The sequence below is a fragment of the Phoca vitulina genome, unplaced genomic scaffold (assembly GCF_004348235.1).
Source record: "Phoca vitulina isolate PV1807 unplaced genomic scaffold, GSC_HSeal_1.0 scaffold49, whole genome shotgun sequence".
Classification (NCBI taxonomy): domain Eukaryota; kingdom Metazoa; phylum Chordata; class Mammalia; order Carnivora; family Phocidae; genus Phoca; species Phoca vitulina.
The window spans coordinates 5,029,608-5,056,788 of NW_022589752.1; the positions used below are offsets into that span (position 1 = coordinate 5,029,608).

Below are 27,181 nucleotides of genomic sequence, written 5' to 3' on the forward strand. Positions count from 1 at the left end.
ATTTGTCATTTAGTATATGTCTGCCAATGACAGAGCTTTCTTTTTTGTTGTTTTTGAATGATAGAACCTTCTGTCACAGCTTCATATGTTTGGCTTAAGATACGTTTGTATTCTTGGGGCTATCTTGCTGACTACATCTTTGTTTTTGCCCTCTTTTAGCAAGAAAACAAAGGCTTGAGAGAGATCCTTCAAATAACTCGAGAATCATTTCTGAACCTTAGGAAGGATGATATGTCTGAAAGTTCATCTTTGTCAGCATTAGTGACCAATAGTGATCTGAGTCTGAGGAAGAGCTGAAGAGCCTGTAAGTCTGTGAGCTTCTTATAAGGCTCCAAATGGTGACTGGGACTGGCCTACTAAAGTGAATGAATGAACAGAAAAATCTGTCTCAAGCTACCCTTTGCTTTATTTTTTTCTGTAGTATGTACAGTGCACTGGCAATGACATTCTTGAGATAGCAACCAAAAAATGCATAGTTAATGGTCATAGACTTTATTCCAAAATAAAATTTAAAATAGAAACTTTGTTAATTGATGAACAAACTGAAGATTTTCTGAGTGCTGAACTGTCAAGAGCTTTCAGCAGTGCAGTTGGCATTCTGTATGATACTTGGGTAAGTGTGATTGTCCCCAGTAAATGCTTGGGAATTCATAAAATTATCCACATTTTGCCACAGTTTTGTGAATGGAAGATTGTCATACTAAATTTTATTTCTCCTCCCTCTATGGTGTCAGAGTTAACAAATAGCTTTATGTACCATGAAACTTCAGCTTTAATGATTGCCTGTCTACCTTCCCATAAATGTAAATTTTTATCAAAGAAAATTCAGTTAGCAAGGCTGTAGGAATGTTTTATATATGCACCATAAACAAAAGAGGTAATTTAATTTTAGCTAATTTACCATAATTAAAATAGTCAGCTAACAATTGTCCATAAGTTCCTTAAGTATATGAAATATCATTTCAGGAATGAAAGAGAAAGAATATTACTTTCTAAGAAAGAAGACCTTATAAGAGACATAATATTAGTAGGTTAAACTACTCCTTTGAAAGATTAAGTTTTGGTTCTAAATCAATAATGAAGATGAGATTTTTCTCTTCTCTGGTTGATCGTTAAGTATATTACACAGCTCTTTTAGCTAACAGTTGAAATGTTAGATATAGCAAGCTAGGTATGGTAATTTCAAAGTAAACAAATTTGCTCTGCCTCATTGAACCCTTTTTTAAAAGTGTTCTTAAGAGATACAGAAAGTAAGTTAAAATTTCAAAAAAAAAAAATTGTTTTCTGGATCTATTCTTAAGCTCTATCTGGTCCTCATAACCTGTTAAGATTTTTCTTGTAACCTCTCAGTCCATAGGGGGATTGGGGGGTAGGAAATCTATGGATTTATAAGTATTTGTTTTATTTTTTACAAAATAATATCCAGTATTTAAATTTTTAAAAGCCACTAGAAATAGAAATGTACTTTAACATCAATTGAAATCTAAATTTTTCTTATTTTGTGATTATAGAATAAAAGGATAAAAGAAAAATATCACATATGATTAAATATACTCATTTATATTAAAATTAGCACAGTAGCAAATTCTACTTTTGGCTTTGTAATTTGTTAAAGAAATATTCACATGGTGATTTTTGTGTATAATTTCATATATTGGTAAAATTCAAAACCACTTTTCACTTTGAAATTTTTCTATCTTAAGTTTGGAGTAAGTGGGGTCGATGGGGCTGACTGAAAGGGCTAATGGCCCAAACACTGAATAGATTTCATTTCTCAGAGGCCTTAATTGATATTTTATAAATGACAATTTTTATTTTTAAACTTTTCTATTGGTTTTGGGGGAACTATCTATTAATTTGGTGGCACATTCATTCATACAGTTTTTATCCCAAGTCAGAATTAAAGAAAATAAGCTACACAGTTGAGATTAAGTCTGAGGCAATTCATTGAGGCAGCTCTATTACAGAATGTTACTTGATAATTATTTTTATAAACAAGTTAATTTATTCTTAGTCTTCTTACTTGGATATAATTTTAAGATCTTGGTGTTTAAAGATATTTACTTTGTTACATAGCAACATCCATACTTTTTTTTTTTTAAAGCAAAACCTTAAATTTATGTCTGAGAGTGTGTACTGCATACGAGCCTATTTTATCAATAAAGATGAACGATTGAAATTGATACGGTCTCCAAGTTAATTTGAGAACAATGCTTACATTTATTAATAGTTTATTTTTATGGCATCTTCTCTCTTACCACAAAACTAGTATTTAGCAACAACTTCTATCTGTATTTCTTAGGAATTGGCCAGCAACTTATTCCTGATCCTGCAAGCCTTTTTATTATATGTGGTGGGTTTAAGAGTGTCCCCGCAAAGGTATGTCCAGGTTCTAACCTCCTGTACCTGTGAATGTGACCATATTTTAAGTTTTTGCAGATTTAAGGATCTTGGAATAAGATCATCCTGGATTTAGGATGGGCCCTATATCCATTGACCAGTGTCTTTAGAGAAGGATATTTGAAACAGAGGCATGAGGGAGAAGGCCATGTGAAGACAGAGGCAGAGAGTTATGCAAGCCTCGGGGCCCTACGATGCCACCAGAAGCCAGGAGAAGGGTATGGAATGCATTGTTCCTCAGAGCCTCTGGAAGGGGCCAGCCCTGCTTGATTTCAGACTTCTGGCCTTCTTGATTTTTCAGAACTGTGAGAGAATAAATTTCTGCTAAGCCACCCAGCCTGTGGTGATTTGTTATGGCAGCCCTGGAAAAGGAGTATCTATTTATCATCTATCCACTACTTTTTGTTTTATATAGGAAATACAGTTCTAAAAAAACAATTATATACAACCTCACAGATAAAGGGTTACCTGCTCAAATTGATATTCTTTAATATAAAGGTGACTTCCAAAATTTATTATTTCTAAACTGCCTCAATGATTGAAAGATTATAGATCCATAACTCAATTTTTGGTGATCTCTACCTTTTCTGATGGTCAGAGTAAAATAGGATTGCATTTTTCAGTGAAACATCGATGAAGAATAATTTCTAATTGGAATTTGAAGGGGCTTTCTTTTTACCTCAGTGGTTGCTTTTGTTCTTTCTTCTGACTTAAAATTAGAGAGCCCCAGGGCTCAGTCCTTATTTCTACTCTGTATTCCTACTCACTTCCTTGGTGATCTCATCCAGTCTCATGACTTTATTTTTTTTTTTTTTTTTTAAAGATTTTATTTATTTATTTGACAGAGAGAGACACAGCGAGAGAGGGAACACAAGCAGGGGGAGTGGGAGAGGGAGAAGCAGGCTTCCCGCGGAGCAGAGAGCCCGATGTGGGGCTCGATCCCAGGACGCTGGGATCATGACCTGAGCCAAGGCAGACGCTTAACGACTGAGCCACCCAGGCGCCCCCAGTCTCATGACTTTAAATACCACCTGTAATGCTGATGACTCCCAAATTTACAGCTCTCATTAAACCTCTCATTAGCTCCAGACTCCTTCAACTGTAACTATCAAAGAGAGATCTCAGACTCAACATGCTCAAAGCAATCCTTACTCTCCAGCCATCTCAGCTGATAACAACTCCATCTTTTTAGCCGCTAAGGCAAAAAACCTTGGTGGCATCTTTGACTCTACTTCCTCTTATGTCATACACCCAATTCATCAGCAAATCCTACTGACCCTCCCTTCTAAATATATCAGAATCCTACCATTTCTCACCATCTCCACTGCTTCCCCAGGTTAAAGCCACATTATGATAGGTGCTACAGTGAACAAATTAGATTCGACCTAAATATCATACAATAGGGAGATAGTAAATTAATTTAATAATCTGGACATAAACTATCAATATCTACCCAGTGCAGTTTATTATATACTACGGCTTAAAAATTCTAGCAACAGTAACAAAAATATGTACCTAAATTTGCATAACAAAAACCTTAATACTAAATTGCACATATAATTACAACTATGTAAAAATCAAATGCATAAGGGGAAATGTCCAGAAGAAAATAACATCAGTATACTTCCAACTAATTCCCTTGTTTTACATACACTAGTCAATTAGTTACAAAAAAACTTTGGTTTGCAGGCAACAGAAACTATCTTTATATAGATGTCATAATTTAGTCAATTATTTCTCCTACTGATGGATATTCAGACTGTAATTTTTGTTAACATAAAACAATGCTTCTTTAAACATCTGTGTACATATTTTCTGTACTGTACCTATTTCGCGTATATAAATTCTCAAAAGTTTGTTATGTTCCTTTTTGTTACAATTTATCTTTTACATAAAGGAAAAAATAAATGTACACGGTTAAAAATCCAGCATACAGAAAATACTACAGCTCAAAGTCAATCTCTTCCTACAACTTATGTCTTCCCAGGGGTAATTACAAGTTTCTTGTGAATCAGAAAAACTTAATCTATAAATGGTTTTATTTTTAATTTTTTTTTTAAAGATTTTATTTATTTATATGAGAGAGAATGAGAGAGAGAGAGAGAGAGCATGAGAGGGGGGAGGGTCAGAGGGAGAAGCAGACTCCCTGCTGAACAGGGAGCCCAATGCAGGACTCCATCCCTGGACTCCAGGATCATGACCCGAGCCGAAGGCAGTCGCTTAACCAACTAAGCCACCCAGGCGCCCCTATAAATGCTTTTAAACATACACATACACACACAATCGGAATCTCAAATACACCTTGGTTCCTCAATTTTTTTTTTCCAGTTAATGATATCCCTTGCAAGTTTTTTTTTCCATATGAGGAAAAAGGAGTAAACCTACATAAAAGGAAAAGCATAAACCCACTGCTTTGGAATAACTAAAGCCTTCAGAAAATTCACTATATTGAAATCAGTATCAGTAGGTAGAACTGGACCCAGAGTAAAAACATCTTACTCTTGAAGCACAGGATATGTATTTCTTGATCAGACATTGCTGGGAAAGCTACATTTGGGCTTTCTATAAAACTAACAAAGAAGAAAGCTGGTTAGAATCAGTGTTCCAAGAGCTTGTCCCTGTCGCAGTGTATAACCCCAAGCCTTAGCACATTGCTTCTGTCTGTATATACAGTTGAAGATGAATAGGGCTAGACCTTGGCTACTTTAAAATGCCAAGGATTTATCAGCTTCATCTCAAATTTCAGCACCACTCAGTGGTCAAGTACTCAGTGTTATCAAATCACAGGTTGATGTGAGATCAAGTGAATGAATTCTTCAAATGTTAACTTCTAGAATATGTTCATTTTAAGACCTATCTCTAACTGGAATATAAATAAAAATTTTATAAGGATTTTATTCTTGGTCATGCAGACTCTAGACCTATAGAATATAAGAGGTTAAAAACATCATTCAGGAGAAAATTCTGTAGAGAATCACTGGTATATATCATAAAGGAATTTAGGAGGGAGAGCTGGTTTGGAAGAAAAGTAGCTCTACCTGTGAAATGGAAGACTGTCCTCTGTTGAAAAACTTTCAGGCATTTTTTTTTAAGATTTTATTTATTTATTAGAGGAAGAGAGCATGGACAGAGGAAGAAGCAGGCTCCCCGCTGAGCAGGGAGCCTGACATGGGGCTCCATCCCAGGACCCTGAGATCATGGCCTGAGCCAAAGGCAGATGCTTAACCGACTGAGCCACCAGGCGCCCCAAAACTTTCAGGCATTAATAAGCAAGATGAGAGAGATTTTTTTTCAGAGGAAAGCCTTTAATTCTGTCCATGAGAGTAGTCCTCTAGAACTGTAGGCCCAGCCCTCGTAATACATATATTTTAAGCAATTTTTATATATGGATGGTCTGCTCCAAATGAGGTGGCTAGTTTATTTTAAAAAGGTGTTGGGGCGCCTGGGTGACTCAGTTGGTTAAGTGTCTGACTCTTGGTTTTGCCTCAAGTCATGATTTCAGGGTCGTGAGACTGAGCCCTGAGCCAGGCCCAGCGCTCAGCGCAGAGTCTGCTTGGAATTCTCTCCTTCTCCCTCTGCCCTTTCCCCCTCCTCATGCACTCGCACTCTCTAAAATAAATAAAATCTTTAAAAAAAAAAAAAAAAAAGGTGTTAAGGTCCAGTTCAATTGCTGAAAACACTGAACTGGGGAACAAAGGCACACTTAATGTGTCTCAACTACTTCTTCCATCTGCATCATTTTCTGATCTTCCACCCCCTTCCTTAAAGCTCTGCCCAGTTCAGGCAAGCCAGAGAACATGCAAGCCAGTCTGGACAATAGAGAATCCATTAGCAGGAGGAGCCATGAACCATGGTGAATAAGCCTTCTAGCTCCTAAGAACTTCAAAGTAAAAAAGCTATCGTGGCCATCCTTTAACCTCCTTCCAAGGGAAGGAATCCACACAGGGGGTGGGGGTGGGGGTGCGGAGTCAGGTATATTATACTTGTATAGAGGTGTATTAATAGGACTCTGTAGCAGAAGGAAAGAATTTGAGGACCACAGATTGTAGATCACTCAAGTGTTCTGACCCCCCTGCCAGGAAACAACTGCTAAATTCTAGGGACTTAGGAGAAAATGAAAAAGAAAGGTAAATAGACAAGGTATGCTCTGTGCAGTTTTATAGTATAGATAAAATTTAACAAGGAAGACAGACAATAAAAAGAGAACCATCTGATCTAATAATCCCACTTCTGGGTATATAGCCAAAGGAAATGTAAAGCAAGATCTTGAAAACAATGGCTAATTCCCATGTTTACTGCAGCATTATTCACAATAGCCAAGACAGGGAAACATCCTAAATGTCCATCAGTGGGTGAATGGATAAAGATGTGGCGTGTATACATATATAATTGAATATTATTCAGCCGTGATAAAGAAAGCCTGCCATTTCCAACATGGATGGACCTTGAGGGCATTATGCCAAGTGAGAGAAGTCAGAGAAAGACAAACAATGGATGATATCACTTCTATGTGGAATCTAAAAAACCCAAATATCTAGTAACAAAGTGGAATGGCGGTTACCAGCAGCTGGAGGTGGGAGAATTGGGGAAATGTTATTTAAGGAAGGAATGAACTCACAATTAGATAAAATCTGGAGCTCAAAGGATTATGGTCAACAATACTGTATTATAAACTTCAAGGTTGCCAAGAGACTACATCCTGTTTTCACAAAAAGAGTAATGATGTGACATGACAAGAGGCATTAGCTCACTCTGTGGTGGTAATCATACTGATACTGTAACATAAATGTATCAAATCAAATACTGTACTCAAACTTACATAGTGTTGTAGGTCAATTACATCTCAATTTAAAAAAAAAAACCACCACCAACAACAACATCCTTTCTGGATCAAAATGTGAAAAGCAAAGAATGGGCTCACTGACCCCACCAAGCACCAAAGTGAAGGGCCGCAAGGACTGGCAGGGCACACAGGGGAGAGACTCCTCTGGGGGCTTTCCACAGAGAAGGGAAGGCCTGGAAGCTTTTCATTATGCTTTCAACCCCACTACATGGGATGCACTCAGCCTCCTTGTGGTTTGGTACTCCTACTCCTCTTCCAAGTCTCAGCTTAAGTGTCATTTCAAGGAATTCTTCCCTGGCATCCCGGATTCTACCCCCCATCAATTTTAAAGTTCATTGCATATTGTACCTCCTCTGTGTAACTACTCTAGTATATGTCTCATAACACTCAAAACCAGGAAGCGGGGGCCATGCCAGTATATTTTGCCGTCTTCTTCCTAGTACCCAAGGCATGGCCTGGCACTTAGGAATTCAACACATATTTATGTAATGAGTAAAGGTGAGATCCAAGTAAAAACTACTATCATTGTACGTGGGGGGTTTCTTGTTGTTTGCCTCTTATGCTGATGTAGCCGGATCCAGACCTGCCAACCTCCCCAGTGTAATGATTATATGGTAGTCCTTGAGTAAGCCCAAGTTTCCACTAGCTTGAGCCCCTCTTTACCTCCATTTCCTAGAGTGGTCCTTGCAAACACAGTGGCCAGATTGCCCAGAAGTCTTCCAATCAATCAGGGTAAAATGATTTCTGAAGTGTATTAGTTTCTAGCTAGCACTGCCATAAAATACCACACACGGGGTGCCTTAAACAACAGAAATTTATTTTCTCACCATTCTGGAGGCTGGAAGTCCAAGATGAAGGCTGGTTTCCACTGAGGCCTCTCCTCTGCTTGCAGAAGGCTGCCTTCTCACTGTGTTGTCACCAATTCACCAGCAGAAGAAAATTGAAAATTGAGCAATGGTTTACATTTTCATTATGATACAGTGTAAAGCACACTTGGATGGAAGTCAGGTATCCCAGATTTTGATCTGGGCACTATTCCTGATAATAGTGACTTCATATAATTGACTCCTTCATCAAGAATTTCCTTAGTTATAAAGTAAGGGGTCAGATCACATGATCTCTTAAGGCCTGTACCTGGTCTAATAGTCTAGCAATTTCCTTGGTAGAATCCATTTTCTATCCCAAACTCCTACAGAACTCCACTGGTCCATAGCACTAGTTAGCTGCTGTGGTTTGGCAACCTGGTAGCTAACCTGTAACAGGTTAATCGGAACTAAAACATTTAAGGAATAGTGTAACTAATTTTCTGGTAATACTAGTACTTCTTTTCTTCAGTTGGACAAACCTGAAGTGCTAAGGACACCAACACAAATTAGTCCACCAAAGACACCAGGTTTCCTTCTAACAAGGGATATAAATGTTAATACACTGCCTCAGATTTCCTTCATTTCCTATTACTTCATTTAGGCTTAAACTAAATTTTTAAAATAAAGATTTAATTCTCCAGATGAAGTAATTTTATACCTATGAAACTTCTCTCATGTCTTTGTTGCTATGGTACAAATACAGTTGGTTAAAAAATTTAATAATAATGAGACTTTCAGCATTTTTTTCAAAATAGGTATTTATTATTAAAAAATTATACAAATTGGCTTTTTATTACTCAAATTATGAAAATTTTTAAACACTTTGTCTCAAGCCTCCAAAAAAGTGTGCTCTGTCTTTACAGTCTTCAGTGGCAATACACTGTGATGGTACAGAAAATAACTCACAAACATTCCAAAGAACTTCGTTAGAATGTACAAGGATATGGCAGAAGCCAGAATCCTTAGTGTGATTTTAAAAAAATTTCAAGTTTAAGTATTACTGAAGTTATATAAACAGTTACAGAATAGTAAACACCTATGTGTAATTTTGCAAAGGAAAAATGATTAGTTTTGTATGTCTGCACTTTGTTTCAGCCTTTCCAAAAACACTTTTAAATGCAAAAACTGAAAATTTTCCAGTTACCTAAAACTTCAAAAATGTATTGTACTTTTAAAAAACTCTTAAAAGCAGCATCATTTAAATAGTGGCTGACTCTCAAATGTGTGTGCAACCAACCACAACCATCCTCACTATGACTCAGGCTTGTCAGAGTCCCCAGCTTACAGTCCACAGCAGAACCAGAGGCAGCAAGCATCTCTGACAGTTAAGAGAAAAGGCCATGAGGAGTAGGTATGCAGCCCAGGGTATCCAGGTGCTTGCTTGTGGGGAAAAAGGGTCAAAACTGCAGGGACTTTCCTTACAGAATCCAAGGTCCTAATTCAAAGCAGCTCCTTTAAACACCTAATTCCTTTTTGACCCCCTCCTCATCACTAAAACAGATGGTACAAAGTCTTTATACAAAAGAAAATTTTTGAAACCTGTGTTTTACATCAATGCTAATTACAACCAATTTAGCAGAAAGAACTACAAAATGCAAATTTTAAAAGATTTCCTTACTAATGGGACTATAGATTAGGGTAGGAGCCAACTGGTTTCCCAAGAAACAATTCTAATGCACTTTAAATTGGAAATCAGATGTCAACACTACTTTAAAAGGCCTTTAAAGAAAAAAAAAAAAGAAATGAGGCATTGTATACATATCAAAGTTTTATTATCTATATAAGTTGACCTATTTTCAAATAACTGACATAATTTAGTATTTAAATTAGCATTTTAAGCAATAAAAGGCAAAAACAAAGTGCCTACTGAACTATACACTTTATGATTGATACAGTAAATGTGTAATTTTACCACAATTAAAAATAAACAAAAGAAGGGTACCTTTTGATAATATATCAATGAGGACACCACAATATTGTGCAAAGCACAGATAGATACAAAAGCCTGTTTTGTTCTCAGACTTGCACCGGAGATGGCTGAAGCAGGCTGGGCATACACACCAAAGCTGGGGCACCGCTTGAGTTGTACTGAACAAGATCACACTGACCGAGCCCTTTGGCATCTAAAGAAGCAGAGGTGTTCTCTCTCCAGCTGGCTGTTCCTTCCGGAAGAGTTCTTTGATCTGGGTTAGTTGGCCACAGAGCCGCTCTCTCAATGGAGGGATGTGGTAGCTAGGGTCCAGAATGTTCGTTACTCTGCGCTCCCTCTCTCGCTTCCATACCTTGTACGGGTGGGGAGGAAAAAACGGTCGCCCTCTTTCTCTTCGAATCTGTAATGTAATTCCACTTACGGCAAGCATCCCCCATACAGCCAAGATAATAAAGTCTAAAAAACAGCAGGAAAGAAGTTTGAACTCTTGTATTTTAAAACCTAACAGAGCTCTAACACTTAACCTTTCATAGTTTAAATCTGTGTCATTCTTTCTTGGCAATATTAGACTTTCTGGTGAGTTTGGCCAAACGTGTATTTCCTCACTTACAGCCGAGGAATGAAGAAGGAAGCTACAGTCTTAAATTTTAAAATAGGAATTTTCTATCATAGTCATTTGAAAGTCCAGAGAGGCTGTAAGAAATCAGTTGTTTGGATCCCTGGAATTCCAATATTCTGTGACCAGTGCCCACAGGCGTGGTTGGTTGTTTTGTTTTTCTGGGGCTGGGGGGGAGAAAGCAGTCCTCTAGCTACACCTCACAAACGTACATCACGGAACATTAGATGCCACCCTGCTATCTTTTTTCCCCCACTCCACTCAATATGGGGCCCCACCCCCCTCATGCAGAGTGGATATAGAAATGCATGAAGAGATTCAACAAACTGTAACTGCGCTGCTAGTAAAGGCTTGACAAAATATTGTTTTGTATGTAAAACTTGCAAGACACATGGATTTCAAAGTCTCTACATAGCATCAACCTCCTACCCAGTGAGGGCAGGCTCAGGATGGTAGAGGGAAAGATTTGTCCTTAAACAGTCACAGCAATCATGACTATGCTTATCTATCTTCAACAACAAGACATAATTTTCCATCTTCCATATTTTTAACATTTCTGAAACCAATACATCCTACATTCATTGTGAACATTTAATTTAGCCATTTTTTTCTTCAAAAAGTCTATGGAGATGACTTTTCTACTTTAATGGGTAGAATCTTACAGTTGCAGAAACAATAACACCTTCTGATTGAAAATCACTTTTTCACTTTCAAGTAGCAAATTACATGCTTCTTTAAAGGAAGGAAACAAGGGAATAACTTTAACAATCAGGCTGTCATTCTCATCCCTCATCCCACCCCAACCAAACAGCTTTGTTTCCAGGATTTTTCTCACCACTGGGAATTGACCAGGTAACCTAAGTAATCCTGGTTGAGAAATTTCTTAAAGTTCATTTAGAAGATTTTTAGAAGTATGAACTTCAACCACCTTACAAATTTAAATTCTTTTCTCCCATGGTTATTAAGTTATTATTAACAGAAGGCTCTAATACATTTGTATGGTGTGAGTTTCCTCCTCTTGTCCAGTTAACCTTCTTTCAATCTAGAGCTAACAAGTGCTCTTGTTAGCACAAGTGGGCCAGTATTCTTACTTGACTATCACTCAGGTTCTTTGATTTAGTCTTACCATTAGTTTGAACAGGCACATTTGTGAAAGCTCTGTGGAAATCCACGTTGAGTGCTCTCTTGAGTACATTCAAAGTGATGTAAGAAAGGCTTGTATACAAGTAACTGTCAAAGGCTAAGACCACCGAGTAGGAGCCAATGAATCCACAAGTCAGTATGTTCAGCTGTGGAAGAGTGAAGCGTTTAGGCATCGCCGCTAGTAGAACAAGGAATAGTTTCTAACCCTCCCCAACTGGCCTCAATCACAGGGAATCCCTTCTGCTCCCTCAGGGCACATGAAATGGGGTCAAGTCTCAGCGCTGAATAAAGGTTACCTGGAAGGTTAAACTGAAAACCACCTTCCACACCCACAGTGAGTTCTTACTCATAGGAAATGTCTTCCCTGGGGCGCCTGGGTGGCTCAGTCATTAAGCGTCTGCCTTCGGCTCGGGTCATGATCCCAGGGTCCTGGGATCGAGCCCCATGTTGGGCTCCCTGCTCGGCGGGGAGCCTGCTTCTCCCTCTCCCTCTGCCTCCCCCCCTTCTGTGCTCTCGCTCTCTCTCAAATAAATAAATAAAGTCTAAAAAAAAAAAAAAAAAGGAAATGTCTTCCCTGTGAAAGAACCTCAATAATAGTCTAATTAGATGAAGAACACTTTGTCTGGAGAGACTGTTGAAACTAATGATCCATCAGCTTGTGCATTTACAGTGAGCTCAACCTCTCTGCTCCCACTGTTCAAAGCATACTGACAGCAGTGACCAGCCCCACTTGATGAAAAAAACACTGTGCTAATTGTAATCAGAACTTCTCTTGCTTTCACAGTAACAAGGCTATTTAAAATTAATCATTTCCTAAAGATTCTCATGTAGCTCTCCCTGGTAAATAAAACATGCAAAATGATGCAGTAAGTGAATGACTGAAGGCCCGGGACAATAGGATGAATAAATCTCACTTGATGAAACACTTACTATTCTTAGGCAGCCCATGAAAACTACTGGAATGATAACAGCTATACAAGAGAAGGTCACCCAGAACACACCATCGTCTTGAAAAATCTTCAGGTTTCCTGAAAAAGCAAAAAGAAAGCAAGAGTTAACAGGTTTACCAAGTTCAATTTCATTTTCTCAACATCTAAACACAGACATGCATCAAGGTTTATTATAATCACCAGGGAATAGGTTGACAATTAGAAATGAATTCTGACTTTTTTCATTTAACTGCCAATACAATCAACTTTTAAGGATGTGTCTTAGAAGGTTGAGGGGTGGGAGGAAAATCAAGCAGGTACATGCTCTGCATTTATTCCCAGGAAAATTTAGAAGAGGCTGGACTAGTCCAAGCTCTTCCATTCACTAGCTGCGATACTGAGCCTGTTTCCTAACCCGTAAAATGAGAAGATTGAACTATTTCATGGCCAAGCTCCAAACCATCCTTCCTTGCTCTGTTTCTATCACTCTATGATTTTGTACTGCAAAGTAAAAAGTGCAAGTAAATGGCATTCAGAGCTAACTATCTGAACTCCTACCCAAAATGAGCAGCAAAATCCATTTACTAGATTTTTACCATCAATGCATTTCCTGCCCAGCCACTGCATCCTGGAAGATGTGATTCCTCATGCATCAGGAAAGATGGGAGCTAACCACTTTCCTGCGCTTCTACTAAACCCTTCTCCAAAATGCGGCACGTCTACAGTGACCCAGGAAGACTCTATCAGAAGTCCTATTTATAAATTAAATTTAAATAGCAAGAACATAAGCCTGACAATTATACTGATACTGGCACCATCGTTCAGTCCAACTGGAGGTGGCCCTGTAGCTTGAGGCCCATAAACCCCGGAAGATGGGGAGAGTTCCATAGTAAGAAGATGTGACCTTAGGACTCCACATTCTTAGAAAGTGAACTACAACATGTTGCAGTGAGGTGAATTTATGGATCATTTTCTGTAGCTTAACTGTATTAACCTTCACAAAATACACATGTAGCTTTAAAAAAAAAAAAAAGTCGAGGAATCCAGGGATTGAAAATAGTAGTTGTGATGCAGGTATGTGAAGACTGACCCCTTCAGAGTATAAGCTCTTTGCTGTTGACATCATAAGGGGAAAACAGTAGTAATTTAATTAGATCTGAGAGGTTAGCCAATATTTTTCAAATTTTAATGCTTAAAAAATATGATTTTGCACCCACTGGAGATGCTCAACACAACTGTCCTTCATCAATGAGACAGTTCACAAATAAATACATTAACTATTAAAAATTCTAACCAATCATCCCTCCATTCTCCAAGCATTAACAAAGAAAGGGAAGGGAGCTCATTAAATAGTTCATTTAGCACCTTTAGAGTAGGGCCCTGAATCTGCATTTTCAACAAACATCTGTGAACCTGTCCTTTAGCCAAATCTAAACATTGCTACTTTGCATCAGACTATCTAGATAAAAAGCTACCTGCAAGGGGGCCTGTGGGAATGAACCTGACTATAGGTTTGGCTAAAATCAGAACAAAGGGCCTTGGAATGGTCAGTAAACACACCATTTGTCAATTCTTTCTGGTCTTGAAAAAAAAAATCCTCAGAGAGCCAACTGCACTCTGTAAATTACATCATGCAAGAGAAATTGCATCATCAAGAGATGACAGCCTCATCTAACATTTCCAACTTTAATCTGATACTGATATACATAATAGAAGAACTAAACATTATCTATCACAAGAAGGAAATAGCCTAAAAGAGTACCTTAGAATATACTTTTTTTTTTTTTTTACATTTTTGACAACAATCAGGAGATGTAAATTATTATACAACCACAAAGTGAAGGGGGGGGCAGAATATGACACTCCAAAATGTGCCACTTTGGCATGTGGATTATTTTTAGTTGAAGGCAATCAAGACCCGGCAGGGTCAGGAAAAACTTTAATAGCTTCACTAACTGCCTAAAAGAATTTACATAGGGAGCCTGACCCAGAAAGAGCGCAACTACTGGTGGTAACTATTTTATCTGAAATACTTAACTGCCTGGTAGCACAGACATCTGATTACCGAATGTCTGCTCTTCTTCTTTTCTTGTGACTTGCCCTCCCCACCTTTGAAACCCCAGGCACCGACCCCACTCCTTAGCTCCGGATGACAAAGAAGGCTCAACTGCCTGACTGCCTTTGGGTCCCATATTTTTAAGGGGTTCCTGTACATACAAAATTAAATTTGTTCTCTTGTTAATCTGTCTTTTATCAATTTAATGATTAGACCAGCCGAAGAACCTTAGAAGGATAGAAGGGAAATTTCTCCTCCCCTACAAAAGAAAGTTAACTTACAAGTTAACCACATTCTAAGCATTCTAAGTAAAAACTGAATTACTTAAAAAAAAAAAAAAAAATTCCCAGAACCATCCCCTGTGCTGCTGCCCTAGATGACAAGTAGGTATGTTAGAACGCCTGGGGTCTGGCAGACGGTGGGAGTGAAGGCTGGGGTATAAGACAACCGGGAACGAAGCACCAGGTTCCCAACTCGGCTGCCAGCAGAGCAGTGCCAAGTTGATCTGTGGGATATACTGGGCTTCCACTTAAGATTCACTGTGTACTGGCCCTCCCTAAAGCGCCACATCATCGATAGAAATTTCCAGAACTCTACAGGCAAGGCCCCAAGTCCCTGATGGGGCAGTATTTGTACACAGAGAACCCGAACAAGGTCTTGCAAACAGTAAACTGAACACAGAAAACATGACACATCTCCTACCCAGCGGAGTGAAGAATGTCACTGAGGAGATGAGGAAGCCCAGCACTAATCCAACACACAGCATGCAGAACAGGAGGATTCCAAATCGCCACCAGGCAGCTACCAGGAGAATCCCCCCAACGCTTCCAGCGACGGCTGTCAGAATCAGACGAACTGCACAGAAGGAGACGGACTGTTTGACCAGAGGCAGCTTTTCCTACCACATGCGTTAGACACACACCACCATTACAGAGGCAGCCTTAGCCCTTCTGTAGGTCAGGCCCCGAGGCAGCGCCGTGACACCAGCACGGAAAGGCCTTCTCTGAGGAGGGGCTGGTCTGAGCTGTGCAAGCTAGCAGGTGAGCGAAACCTCCCAGGCAAGTGATAGGTGTGGCTTGGCACAACCCATAAATCGGGCCTAAGGAAGAAGGGGCAACAAGCATTCTGTTAAATGTGACAGGGAAGGATGGGTTGTGTTTGTTTTAAGGTAAAGAAAATCTTAATATTTTGATTGTTGTAAATTTCGTATCTTCAATATACCAAATAGCTGGAACACGGGTTTATAATCAACATAGCCCTTCAATTCCCTAAGTACCAAGGAATTCACCATGCAAATTAAAAACCCAGAAGAGAAGGTCTAAATGAGTAGTCTAGAAAAGATGTTTCGAGTATAGGTGGCCCATTATTTACACACATAACAGGCTATCTATCACACAATACGGTCAAACTATAGAAAGAAAGGGGGAGTATGAACACAACCCCTTTCTTCCCAAACTGTATTGTTTTCACGTACCATCATACGTAAGAAGTGTCAGTCTTGTAATCAGTATATAGAAGAAGAATCCCATGAAGATAAAGCCTATGAAAAATAATTCTAGTAGCAAACCACCAGAAAAAGAAGAAAAAAAAAATACAAGCTATGGTTAGGTATTCTTTTCACAGGGCAATTTAAATTTCTAACCAACAAATACATGCTTAAGCTTCCAGAATTTACTCATATTAGGACATTCAGGGGAAAGAAATACCCGAAAGACAGGAAAAATTTAGAAGTCATTGGGAGTATTATTAAATGAATACAGTATTAAAATATTAACTATTAGATACACTGCATTAGGCGCCCCTAAATTTCAATTTATTACATGAGCAAAAATAAAAGGAAAGGAAAAATAACAAAATATTCCAAAGTAAAAAGTGACTTTTGGGAAGCCTGGGTGGCTCAGTCAGTTAAGCATCTGCATTCAGCTCAGGTAATGATCCCAGGGTCCTGGGATTGAGCCCCACATCTGGCTCTCTGCTCAGTGGGGAGTCTGCTTCTCCCTCTGCCTGCCGCTCCTCCTGCTTGTGCTTGTGCTCACTCTCTCTGACAAATAAATAAATAAATCTTTTTTTTTTAAGTGATTTTTATACCTTCCTTTAATTCATCCTTCCCTATTTAGGATGAATAATTAATCATTGTCTTCATCCATTAAAATACCTAGTAATATCTTTGGGACCTTGCCTAGAGCTTGGCAATTAAATTCTTTGTTCTAGAATCATTCTATACTTTGAGGAATTAAACATTCTTCAGAATATTTTCTACTCAATCAAGAAAAAAATATAATAATGAAGATGGAGTTGCATATTTCAATTCATAATTTTTTTTTTTTAAGTAGGCTCCAGGCCCACGGAGCCCAACACAGGGCTTGAGCTCACGACCCTGAGACCAAGACCTGAGCTGAAATCAAGAGTCAGACGTTTACCTAACTGAGCCACCCAGGCGCCCCCACAATTCATAATTTATTAAAGCAAGTTTAAAAAGTTTGAGATCGGGATTATTTTCACTCTTTCCTTGATGCTCCGTTATACTCCTTGTTAATGAATTAAATAAGGATTTTTTTTTAGTAATTGCAAACATTGTTACATAAAAGGCAGCCCAAAAATTCAAATCAATTCAGCGAGCATAATTTATATAGTTGCCCCCCTATTCATGGTTTTTCTTTTCATGGCTTCAATTACCCCATGGTCCAGAAGCAGATGATCCTCCTTCTGAGGTTCCATCAGAAGGTCCATAGTAGCCTAACACTGTCACAATTCTTACCTACATCATTCCCCTCACTTCATCTCATCATATGGGCATTTAATCATCTCACATCAGCACAGGAAGGATAAGTGCAGGATAATAAGATATTTTGAGAGAGAGGGACAACATTGACATAACCCTTATTACAGCATCTTGCCATAATTATTCTATTTTATTATTAGTTATTGTTAATCTCTTACTGTGCCTAATTTATAAATTAAATTTTATTGTAGGTATGTATGGATAGGAAAAAAATATATATATATATAGGGTTCAAGTACTGTCCACAATTTCAGGCATCCACTAGGAGACTTGGAAAGTATGCCCCACGGGTAAGAGAAGACTACTGTATTCCACTCCCTGAATGGGTTTCACTGCAAAGATTGTGGAGTTCCTATTTGCAGTCTGAACCTCCCGGGACTAAGCAGACATTTCAATCTACATATACCACAGACCTGCAGCTTGATGTATTTGAAACCACGTCACAATCACCATCATCAAAATCCACACATTCTTACACAAATGTCCTGATTTCCAACCCCAGTTATTTTTAGTCAGCTGGCCGACCTAGCAATTGAAGAAGTCTGCTGCATAAATCCAGTTTTGCTCCCCTCTTAGTAAGAGGAGGTTATACTCCATTGTTAAGAGAAAAAATTAAGATGCATGGCAACTAAGTAAAGTCTACTGAAAAGAACCCAGTCACAAATCTATGAAGATAGCTGGAGATAAGCAGTTGCCTCATCTCCTTAAAGTTCAAATTCCCCAGCAGAATTTAAGCAAAACAACCGATAAGGCACGTAAATAGCAACTACATCAGTAATACCTGTTTTCCAGAATCTGTGTCCAAAAAAACAAATGAAGAGACCAAGCAGGGCAAAAAGGGTGAAGAACACTTTCGTTGATACTCTTCCTAAAAATAATGAAAATTTAGTGGGTAATATATCCAATTTAATACTTTGTATTTAATTACTAGAACAAAGCTTCATGAAAAAAGCCAAGTGAGCTGACAATAATATACACTTTAATTTATAATATATATCATATACAAATATAAACACATAGATTATAAACCTACTTTTGGAATTACCCTTGCCACCCCTAACAAATTATTTTGTGTGGGCAATGAATATCAATGCTACTGCTATGACAAAAAGAGGAACCAGACAATCTATGCTTCCTGACGAGGTATGCAGCACTACTTTTGACATATCCTTGGGGTGTCGTGTGTACATAAAATGGTTTTGTTTCCTCACAAACTGCAAGAAAAAAGGAGGGCAACGGAAAGGAGAACTAGGGATTAAAAGAGATTTAAAAGACACATCAACTAAATACGATGTAGAGGTGTCACCTGAAACCTGATTCAAATAAAAAAACTGAAAAACAATTGGGTGATTGGGAAAATGTAAGTACTGGCTGTTAATGTGATGCTATTAGGGAATTATCTTCAATATTTTTCACTGAAATTTGTGTTGGTGATACTGTACCTATATGTTTTGAAAACAGAGCTTATCTTTAGGACAAATACACACATGTGTACACATACACACACTCCACACTGAAATTTTGTGAGCAAAATGATGGCCACGGATTTGCTATTTAAAAAAATCCAGTAATAGGGGCGCCTGGGTGGCTCAGTCGTTAAGCGTCTGCCTTCGGCTCAGGTCATGATCCCAGGGTCCTGGATCGAGCCCCACATCGGGCTCCCTGCTCCGCGGAGAGCCTGCTTCTCCCTCTCCCACTCCCCCTGCTTGTGTTCCTGATTTCTCTGTGTCTCTCTGTCAAATAAATAAATAAAATCTTAAAAAAAAATAAAAAATTAAATTAAAAAATACAATAATAAAGGAGGGCTAGGAGGCAGAGACCCAGGTGGGTATATAGCTGAAACCAAATCACGCCATGAATCAAAATCGTTAATGCTGAAAAATTAGTATATGAAGGTTCTTTGAAGTTCTTCATCATAAAAAATTTTAACCAAAATTCACATTAAAATAAAAGAACATGTACTACACTGTAAATCACATATGAACAAATTATTGCCCATCTTCTTTACACATATTGCTTCTGAAAAAAAAATGCAGCATTATAACTAACAATAAAGCACAATATACTTCATGATGCCGAAGAATCCCAAATCTCATGGTCCTTAATAGGCACCAACTTAAATATAAATAACATGAACCAAAAGATACAGCTTACCAAAGAGAAAAATACACTAAATTCACCGTCAGGACTCCTTTGAGATTTATCACAAGAAAATAATCCCTGAACTAAAAACGAAAACAAAACACCTATACAATCTCATGTGGAAAATGTTAAATGTTACCACAGATCAAAACACATAAAATGCTTAAGAGTGCTCAGATGGAGATACCATGAAGACCTACATTTAAATAAGAAACACAAGGCAGAAGACCAGAATTTGCAGGGCATGAGACATAACCCACACAGCAGCTTTTCTGAGAACAAAGCGCCCCAAAGAAAGATGAAACAAAAGATAAAACGCCACATTCTGCTTATTTCAGACCTGTGGTTGATTGCTGTTCTATGATTTAATCTTTACACCACAAGTGTGGAGTTGGCTGGGATAGTTTTTTTTCCAAATGAAAATCTAAGTGGCAGTTTCCAGCAAGTATAATCATCAAGGTTAGCAAGATCTTCCAACCCAATAAAAACGACACACACAGTTAGCTTTCCTCCCTGCTATCAGACAGCAGAGAGAAACTAAATGGAATCCCCACTCACAGCACCAGGAAAGGACAGAAACAAATGATACAGGAAAAAAACAAAGAGCAGGTTTCATAAGAAGCAGACTCTAGAGACAAAACTAGAGAGAAAATGGGCACTTTGGGGGGCAATGAAGACAAAGGGGTCAATGGACTGGGAGGATAGAAGACAGTCCAAGTAGAGCAGTCTTTAATCATCACAGTATCATCTAGGTTATGATACACAGGCCAAAGTTTTAATTAAAAAGGCAATGTGGATACCTCTTCTCTACTCCAAGCTCAGGAAAGATGTCCTCATACACATCAAGCTCGAAAATGAAAGCAACAATAGGACCAACATCATCACTAGGAGGGGTCAACTGAGGTTGGAGGAATAGGATCAGAGCTCCCTTTCTCCTCGGCTAACACGTAGAGATGGAAACCCAGGGGAGGGGAGCTTTCGGATTAGGAGGGGCTCTGGTGCAGAAGGACTCAAGGGAAGGGGACTAGAGAAACCTAGATTAAGTCTACCAGTTAAAGACACAGAACTGGTATCTGCCTGGGTCCCCTACATTTTATGTCTCCAGGACCCTGAGCATGGCAGTGGAAGACTGGTTGGGATACAGCTCTACCAGAGGAGAGGAACCCTAGTCCCTGAACACAATGGATAGACTTTATTCTTTAGAGCAAAACTCCTGGAAAGTGCTATCTGGACTCTTCTCCAATTTCTTTCTTCCTATTTGTTCTTGAACATACTCCAGTAAGGCTTACCCCAGCACTCCACTGAAACAGCTCTGACACCAACAGCCTCCATGTTGCTAAATCCAGTGGTCATTTTTCAGTTCCTAATTTCCTGACCTCTAAGCACCAGAGTGCCCAGGGCTCTGTCCTTAGACCCGTCTCTTTTCTACTTGCTCACTTCACAGTAAGGCCATCTAGTCCATGGCATTAGATGCCATCGATTTAATTGGATGCATTTCAAAGTAATCTCCAGCCCACACCTTTCCCCTGAATTCCAGCATATTTATAACCAACTGTCAATTCAACATGTCCACTTGAATGCTTCCTAAGGTTCTCAAACTGAACAGGTCCAAAACTGAACTCCTGATACATGCTCCCAAACCCGCTCCTCCAACAGTCTTTCCCATTTCAGTGAATGGCAGTTCTAGCTCTCCAGGTGCTCCGGCCAAAATGGTAGTCATCTTTTACACCTTTCTTCAACCCCCTCATCCAACCAGCAACTATTCCTGGCTCTATTTCAAAATATATGCAGCCACTCATTGGCCAAATCTGGGATGATTTAACATGAAAATAATGATAGTGATGGATTATCCAGAGAATTAAGAATCCATGGGTTCATGTATATAAATACATACATAAATAGGGGAGAAGAGAAATCTCTTCCTTACAAGAGAATGCAAAATATGAAGAAATGATGACATTAGAAAATTGCCATTTGGCAACCACCTAGTAATAAATGTTTCAGGCAAAAATCATGGGATGCTAAAACTAGCAAGTGAGAGTTTAAGAAGGGCCTATCTACTAGCATTCAGAGTCTTGCCCAAGAATACTTAAAGGGAAAATAGTTACTTTACAGTGGAGAAACCTGGCAGACACTACTAACCAAATATTCAAGGTTATACCACCACCAGTCATGGGACAAATAGGTATCAAATGCCTCCTAAGAAGGGCACAACATTGCTTTTTTGTATTCCCACCAAAAATGCATAATGTGAATTTAATCACGAGGAAACATCAGACGAACCCAAACTGGAGGACGTTCTAAAAAGTCAGCCTGTACCCCTCAGAAAGGTCAAGGTCTTGAAAGACAAAACAGACTGAGGAATTGTTTCAGATTACAGAAGACGAAAGAGACAGGTCAGTTAAATGCAGTATGTGACCACATTTTTTTTAAATAAAGGACATTAGTGGAATAACTAGTGAAATTCAGTAACATCTGTAGGTTAAATAACAGTACTGTATCAGAGTTAATTTTGTGAATTTGATCATTTTTACTATGGTTACATAAGAAAATAAATAGAAATATTTAAGGGAAAAATGTCTTTCTGTCTGCAACTTACTCTCAGGTGGCTCAAAGAAAGCAGTGTACGTGCACATACATATGGAGAGCACGCGTACGCGAGCGCTCTATAAATAAAAAGCAAATAGCATAGTACGTTCACATTTGAGGAATCTGAGTGAAGATTATGCCGAAATTCTTCGTATTTTTGCATCTTTTCTGTGAAACTATTTCAGAATATAATGTTACACACAGAATGAGCTTGCAACGCCTCCGCTGTCACCACCCTATCTAAACCACTGTCCGCTCTGCCCTGAATTACCGCGACAGCCTGGTCCATCTCCGTTTCTGATCTCGCCCCTGACTTTTCTCACAGAAGCAGCCAGAGTGATGCCGTCAGAACGGGAGTCTGATCACGGCACTCCCTGCTCAAACCCGCCAATGCCTTTCCATTGCGCTCTGAACAGAAGCTTCTGCCCATGCTGTGCCCTACCAGGCTGCACCTCTCCCCCTCCTCAGGCTCCTCCGGCCGCTGTTCTCGCCGCTGTTCTTCGAACACACCAAGAAGGCTCCCGGCTGAGGGCCGTTGTTGCCTCTGCCTGGCAGTACTGCCCGGACACACGCAGGGCTCCCGCCTCGCCTCGCCCCGGGTCTCCACTTGCCCCGTGTCTCCACTCGCCCCCCCGCCTCTCCACTCACCCCCCCGGGTCTCCACTCGCCCCGTGTCTCCACTCACCCCCCACCCCTGGGGTCTCCACTCACGCCCCGGGTCTCCACTTGACCCGTGTCTCCACTCGCCCCCCGCCTCTCCACTCACCCCCCGGGGTCTCCACTCAACGGTTAGCCTTTCCGCATGGGCCTCCCTGGCCATCGCTCTCAAACTTCTTCCCTCAGTGTCACTTGTTATTATCCACCTTTCCTACTTAATGTTTGCTTCTTAGCACTCAGCAGTTTCTCACATGATGGATATTTTACAAATTTATCTTGTCTGTCTCATCTCCCCTGCTAAAACATAAGCTCCCAGAGGGCACGTAGTCTGTCTGTTTTGTTCACTGCTGTATCCCTGTGCCTAGAACAGAGAGTGGGACAATGGAGGGCTCAAAAGGCATTTGCTGAATGAATGAAGACTAGACAAAAGCATTTTTTAATATTTTTGAGTTCTGGATTGGTTGACATGGATCTGCAAAGCCAAAGAAGAAATTTCGAAGTTTAAATCCATATACTTACTGAGGGAAGAACAATTACCCTCCTTGGCCTCAAAGCTGCAAGCATATGTGTGAGCAGGAACATAAGCAGCAGATGTATTGAGAAGTGGGTCGCGGACAATGACATTATAAAGGACACCTTGTCCTCGGAGAGAGGAGAAGGAAACACTTGTCTTATCATTAGCTGTTAGGGTAACCACCTGAAGCCAAAAATAATGTATGATTAGTGTTCAGATTTTTTTTAAAAGCTATTCTATTAGAACCCCACCTACATGTGATAGTAAATTATAATATTAAATTATAAATCTTGTTTAAAATATACACCAACCCATTTAGCTCTCTCAAACTATTGTCCTGCACAGTTTATACATGCTAATATAAGCAAGTTCTTACACAAAATGCTTCTAAAGTTTTTGTACAGCATCAAATGTCAATAATTTAAGCAAAATAATGATATAAAATGTAAACACTAGTCAGGACAATAAAAAAAATTTTGTCATCTACTACATTGTAAACAACACAATGGCAAGAACTATATTTATCTTGCTCCCTAGTCCTTCTTTCCTCAGTACTTAGCACAATGCTTGGCACAGAGTAAGTGTTCATTATTACTACTAGCTATGGAACTGTCAAAAGACAAGTGTTTATTAACATCTCACAGAGAGGACCCGTTTATCTTTGTCTAACAGACTCTGCAAAAAAGAAAACATTCCATATAGTTGTTATGCAGTGGTCCTTCACTTCAAAACTTCCATTTTAAAGGTGGTTTTTTAGATAGGTAATATATGTAATAGAAGAAACAAAAGCCCTACATAGCTAGAATACACTAATACATTCCTACTAATAAAAGTGAGAATATTTTAGAGTTTCAGGAATAATTACAAGCCTCTTAGAAAACTTCTGCTTAAAAATATTGCTTAGCCTTCAAAAATATGTTTCTGGCAAAGGACTGGTCAAGTTCAACAAAATGTTAACATTACCTCTTACTCCATTTTTATTATGAAACATTCAAACTTACAGAAATGCTGAAAGAATAATACAATGAATAAACTATATACCACCACTTAGATTTAACAATTGTTAATATTTTATCCTATGTCTTTTTTTTTATTCCTCCTTCTTTCCCTCTATTTTTTCCTGCTGAACCATTTTACAGTAAGTTAGATATCATGACATTTCACTTCTAAAGATTTCCAGTGTGCACATCCTAAAACAGCGTTTCTCAAACTTAACGTGCCTATAATCACTGAGGGAGGGTGTTATAATTTAGATCCTGATTCTATTGCTGGAGGAGACATCTGAGAGTCCACTTTTCTAGCAATCTCTCAGCTGATGCCAATGCTACCATTCATCTACTACACTCTGAGTAGCAAGGTACTAAGTAAGGATATTCTCTTTTATACCCATATACCTTAGCTCACCCCAAAAAATCAATAATCTCTTATCTAATACACAGTCCATATTCAGATTTTCCCATGTCTTTTTTTTGTTTGAAGATTTATTCACCTATTTGAGAGAGAGAGAGAGAGAGCACCCACACAAGTGGGGGGAGGGGCAGAGGGAGAGAGAGAGAATCTCAAGCGGACTCCCCACAGCCACATTGTGGGGCTCCATCTCACAACCCATGAGATCATGACCTGAGTGGAAATCACAAGTTGAAATCACAAGTCGGACAGTTAACCGACTGAGCGACCCAGGCGCCCCTCCTCCCCCCACCATGTCTTTCATAGCTTTTCTCTCCTTTAACCAAAATCCAACCATTTCATGCATGGTGTTTATCTCTGATATCTAGGACAGTCCTTCCCATCACTCTCTCCCACCCACCCAATGATTAAGAGCAGTTGTCTTTTTCTGTTTGTTTTTTTTATCGGGGGTGGGGGGGAAGGGGAGAGGGAGAGAAGAATCTTAAGTAGGCTCCATTTCCAGTGCAGAGCCCGATATAGGGCTCAGTCTCACGACCCTGAGATCATGACCTGAGCCGAAATCAAGACTCGTTATTTAACTTACTGAACCACCCAGGGACCCCCAGAGCGGCTGTCTTATAGGGGTACCTGGCTGGCTCAGCTGGTAAAGCCTGTGACTCTTGATCTCATGGTTGTAAGTTCAAGCCCCGGGTTGGGTGTAGAAATTACTTAAAAATAAAATCTTAAGGGGCACCTAGGTGGTGCAGTTAAACCGCCCACTCTTGGTTTCAGCTCATGTTGTGATCTCAGAGTTGTGAGATAGAGCCCCTTGATAAGCCCCTCCTTGAGCCCCTTGTCGGGCTCCACACTCAGTGCTGGAGCCTGCTTAAGATTCTCTCTCACCTCTCCCTCTGCCCCTTACCCCCCACCACCTGCTCACACTTTCTCTCTCTAAATAAAAAATAAAATCTTAAGAAAAAAGAGCAGTTGTCTCATAGAACATTCCACAATCTGGATTTGTCAGAGTATGCTCAAGGTGTCCAACTTGCTCTTTTACCTCACGTATTTCCTATAAACAGAAACTCCAATGGACTGAATTCAGGTTAAACATATTTTGCTAAAATATTTCACAGGTGATGGTGATGATGTCAGATGGAGTCATATGAGCACATAATGCAAGCTACCTGCTATCAATGAAGCTAAATGACCACATGGATAAGACCGAGACCATCAAATCATTCCACTCCAAAAGTAAGTTTTCTCTTTGCAATTAGAATTCATCTGAGCATGCTGAGAATATCCTTTTCCCCAAAAGTCTTTCACCTGCAGATCCTTGCCTGAATTATTTCACTAAGGGTGGAAAATGGTGATTTTCTAATCCTATTATTCCTTCTACATTTACTGGTCGGTTCTTCCACGTAGAGCCTTCTCTCATGAACGAGGATGAATTACAGTGCCTCTTTTAAAAAAGGCAGTGTAAATTCCTCCCCGTATCAATTTCCAGAATAATTTGGTATAGGAGTCTCCTCCAATGATAGCAACTGAAGAGTTTTCTTTTCCTCTCCCTTTTTTTAGTATCAGTAGGACTTGTTTTTATTTATTCAAAACTTATAATCAATCATTACTCTTTTTGATGATTGAATTGCCCCAAAGTGGGCCAATGCAAGCCTCTTCAAACAGGCTCTGACTCTTCTCAACATGCCCTCACTAGTCAACGACAGCTCTTCACTGAAAGTTAAAAAGTAACCTAAAAAGTTCCTGTTATATGAATTCTTTTATTCTCTTCATGAGAATAAAAATGATCTTCAAAATTTTCTATGTAAAAATGGCAACTGGTAAACTTATCCAAAGGAGCTTCCAAATTTGTGAATAAGCACAGTGAGTTTTCTTGTATCAGGCTCCTTCTTAGCATGGGACCATGACATCCTAGGTGACAACAAAATGAGATCTTGCTCTGCAATAGACTGAGGGCCTAGGCTAATCACATAGGCCACCACTTCCCTATAAAATCTGGTAACCTATCAACCTTCTGGGAAAAATCAGAGCAGTCTAGAAAAACTCTAGCCATAAACCATTAGACTGAAGGATGAACTTCTATATTAGACTGCTCTCAGGTAACTTTTAAGACATAAATCCTGCCCTCCACAAAAATCATCCATAGCATGAATCTCAATTTTTAATACGCATAGGAATCACCTGGGGACCTCAAAATGCAAATTCTGATTCAGTAGGTCCAGGGTGGAGCCAAGGAGTCTACAATTCTAACAAGCTCCCGAGTGGTGCCAATGCTGCTGGCCCATACCCCACACTTGGTATTCCAAGAGTTTA

At 39.3% G+C, this 27,181-nt stretch overlaps 2 protein-coding genes across 4 annotated transcripts in view; one reads left to right on the top strand and one right to left on the bottom strand.

Moving 5' to 3' along the window:
- Positions 1 to 2,183, top strand: part of FGFR1OP2 (FGFR1 oncogene partner 2) — a 32,975-nt gene extending 30,792 nt beyond the window's left edge. For all 3 annotated transcript variants that reach the window (XM_032432726.1, XM_032432725.1, XM_032432727.1), the window contains one exon: positions 160 to 2,183. In XM_032432726.1, coding sequence (XP_032288617.1) covers positions 160 to 297 — 138 coding nt within the window. In that variant the 3' untranslated portion in view covers positions 298 to 2,183. The remainder of the gene's footprint in view (positions 1 to 159) is intronic.
- Positions 2,184 to 10,232: 8,049 nt separating this feature from the next.
- The window catches only part of TM7SF3 (transmembrane 7 superfamily member 3), a 34,286-nt gene continuing 17,337 nt past the window's right edge, over positions 10,233 to 27,181 (bottom strand). The window contains exons 6-12 of the mRNA XM_032432728.1: positions 23,473 to 23,650; positions 18,347 to 18,433; positions 16,258 to 16,338; positions 15,486 to 15,638; positions 12,729 to 12,826; positions 11,782 to 11,944; positions 10,233 to 10,495 (exon numbers count right to left, since the gene is read on the bottom strand). Of these exons, the coding sequence (XP_032288619.1) occupies positions 10,233 to 10,495; positions 11,782 to 11,944; positions 12,729 to 12,826; positions 15,486 to 15,638; positions 16,258 to 16,338; positions 18,347 to 18,433; positions 23,473 to 23,650 (1,023 nt within the window). The remainder of the gene's footprint in view (positions 10,496 to 11,781; positions 11,945 to 12,728; positions 12,827 to 15,485; positions 15,639 to 16,257; positions 16,339 to 18,346; positions 18,434 to 23,472; positions 23,651 to 27,181) is intronic.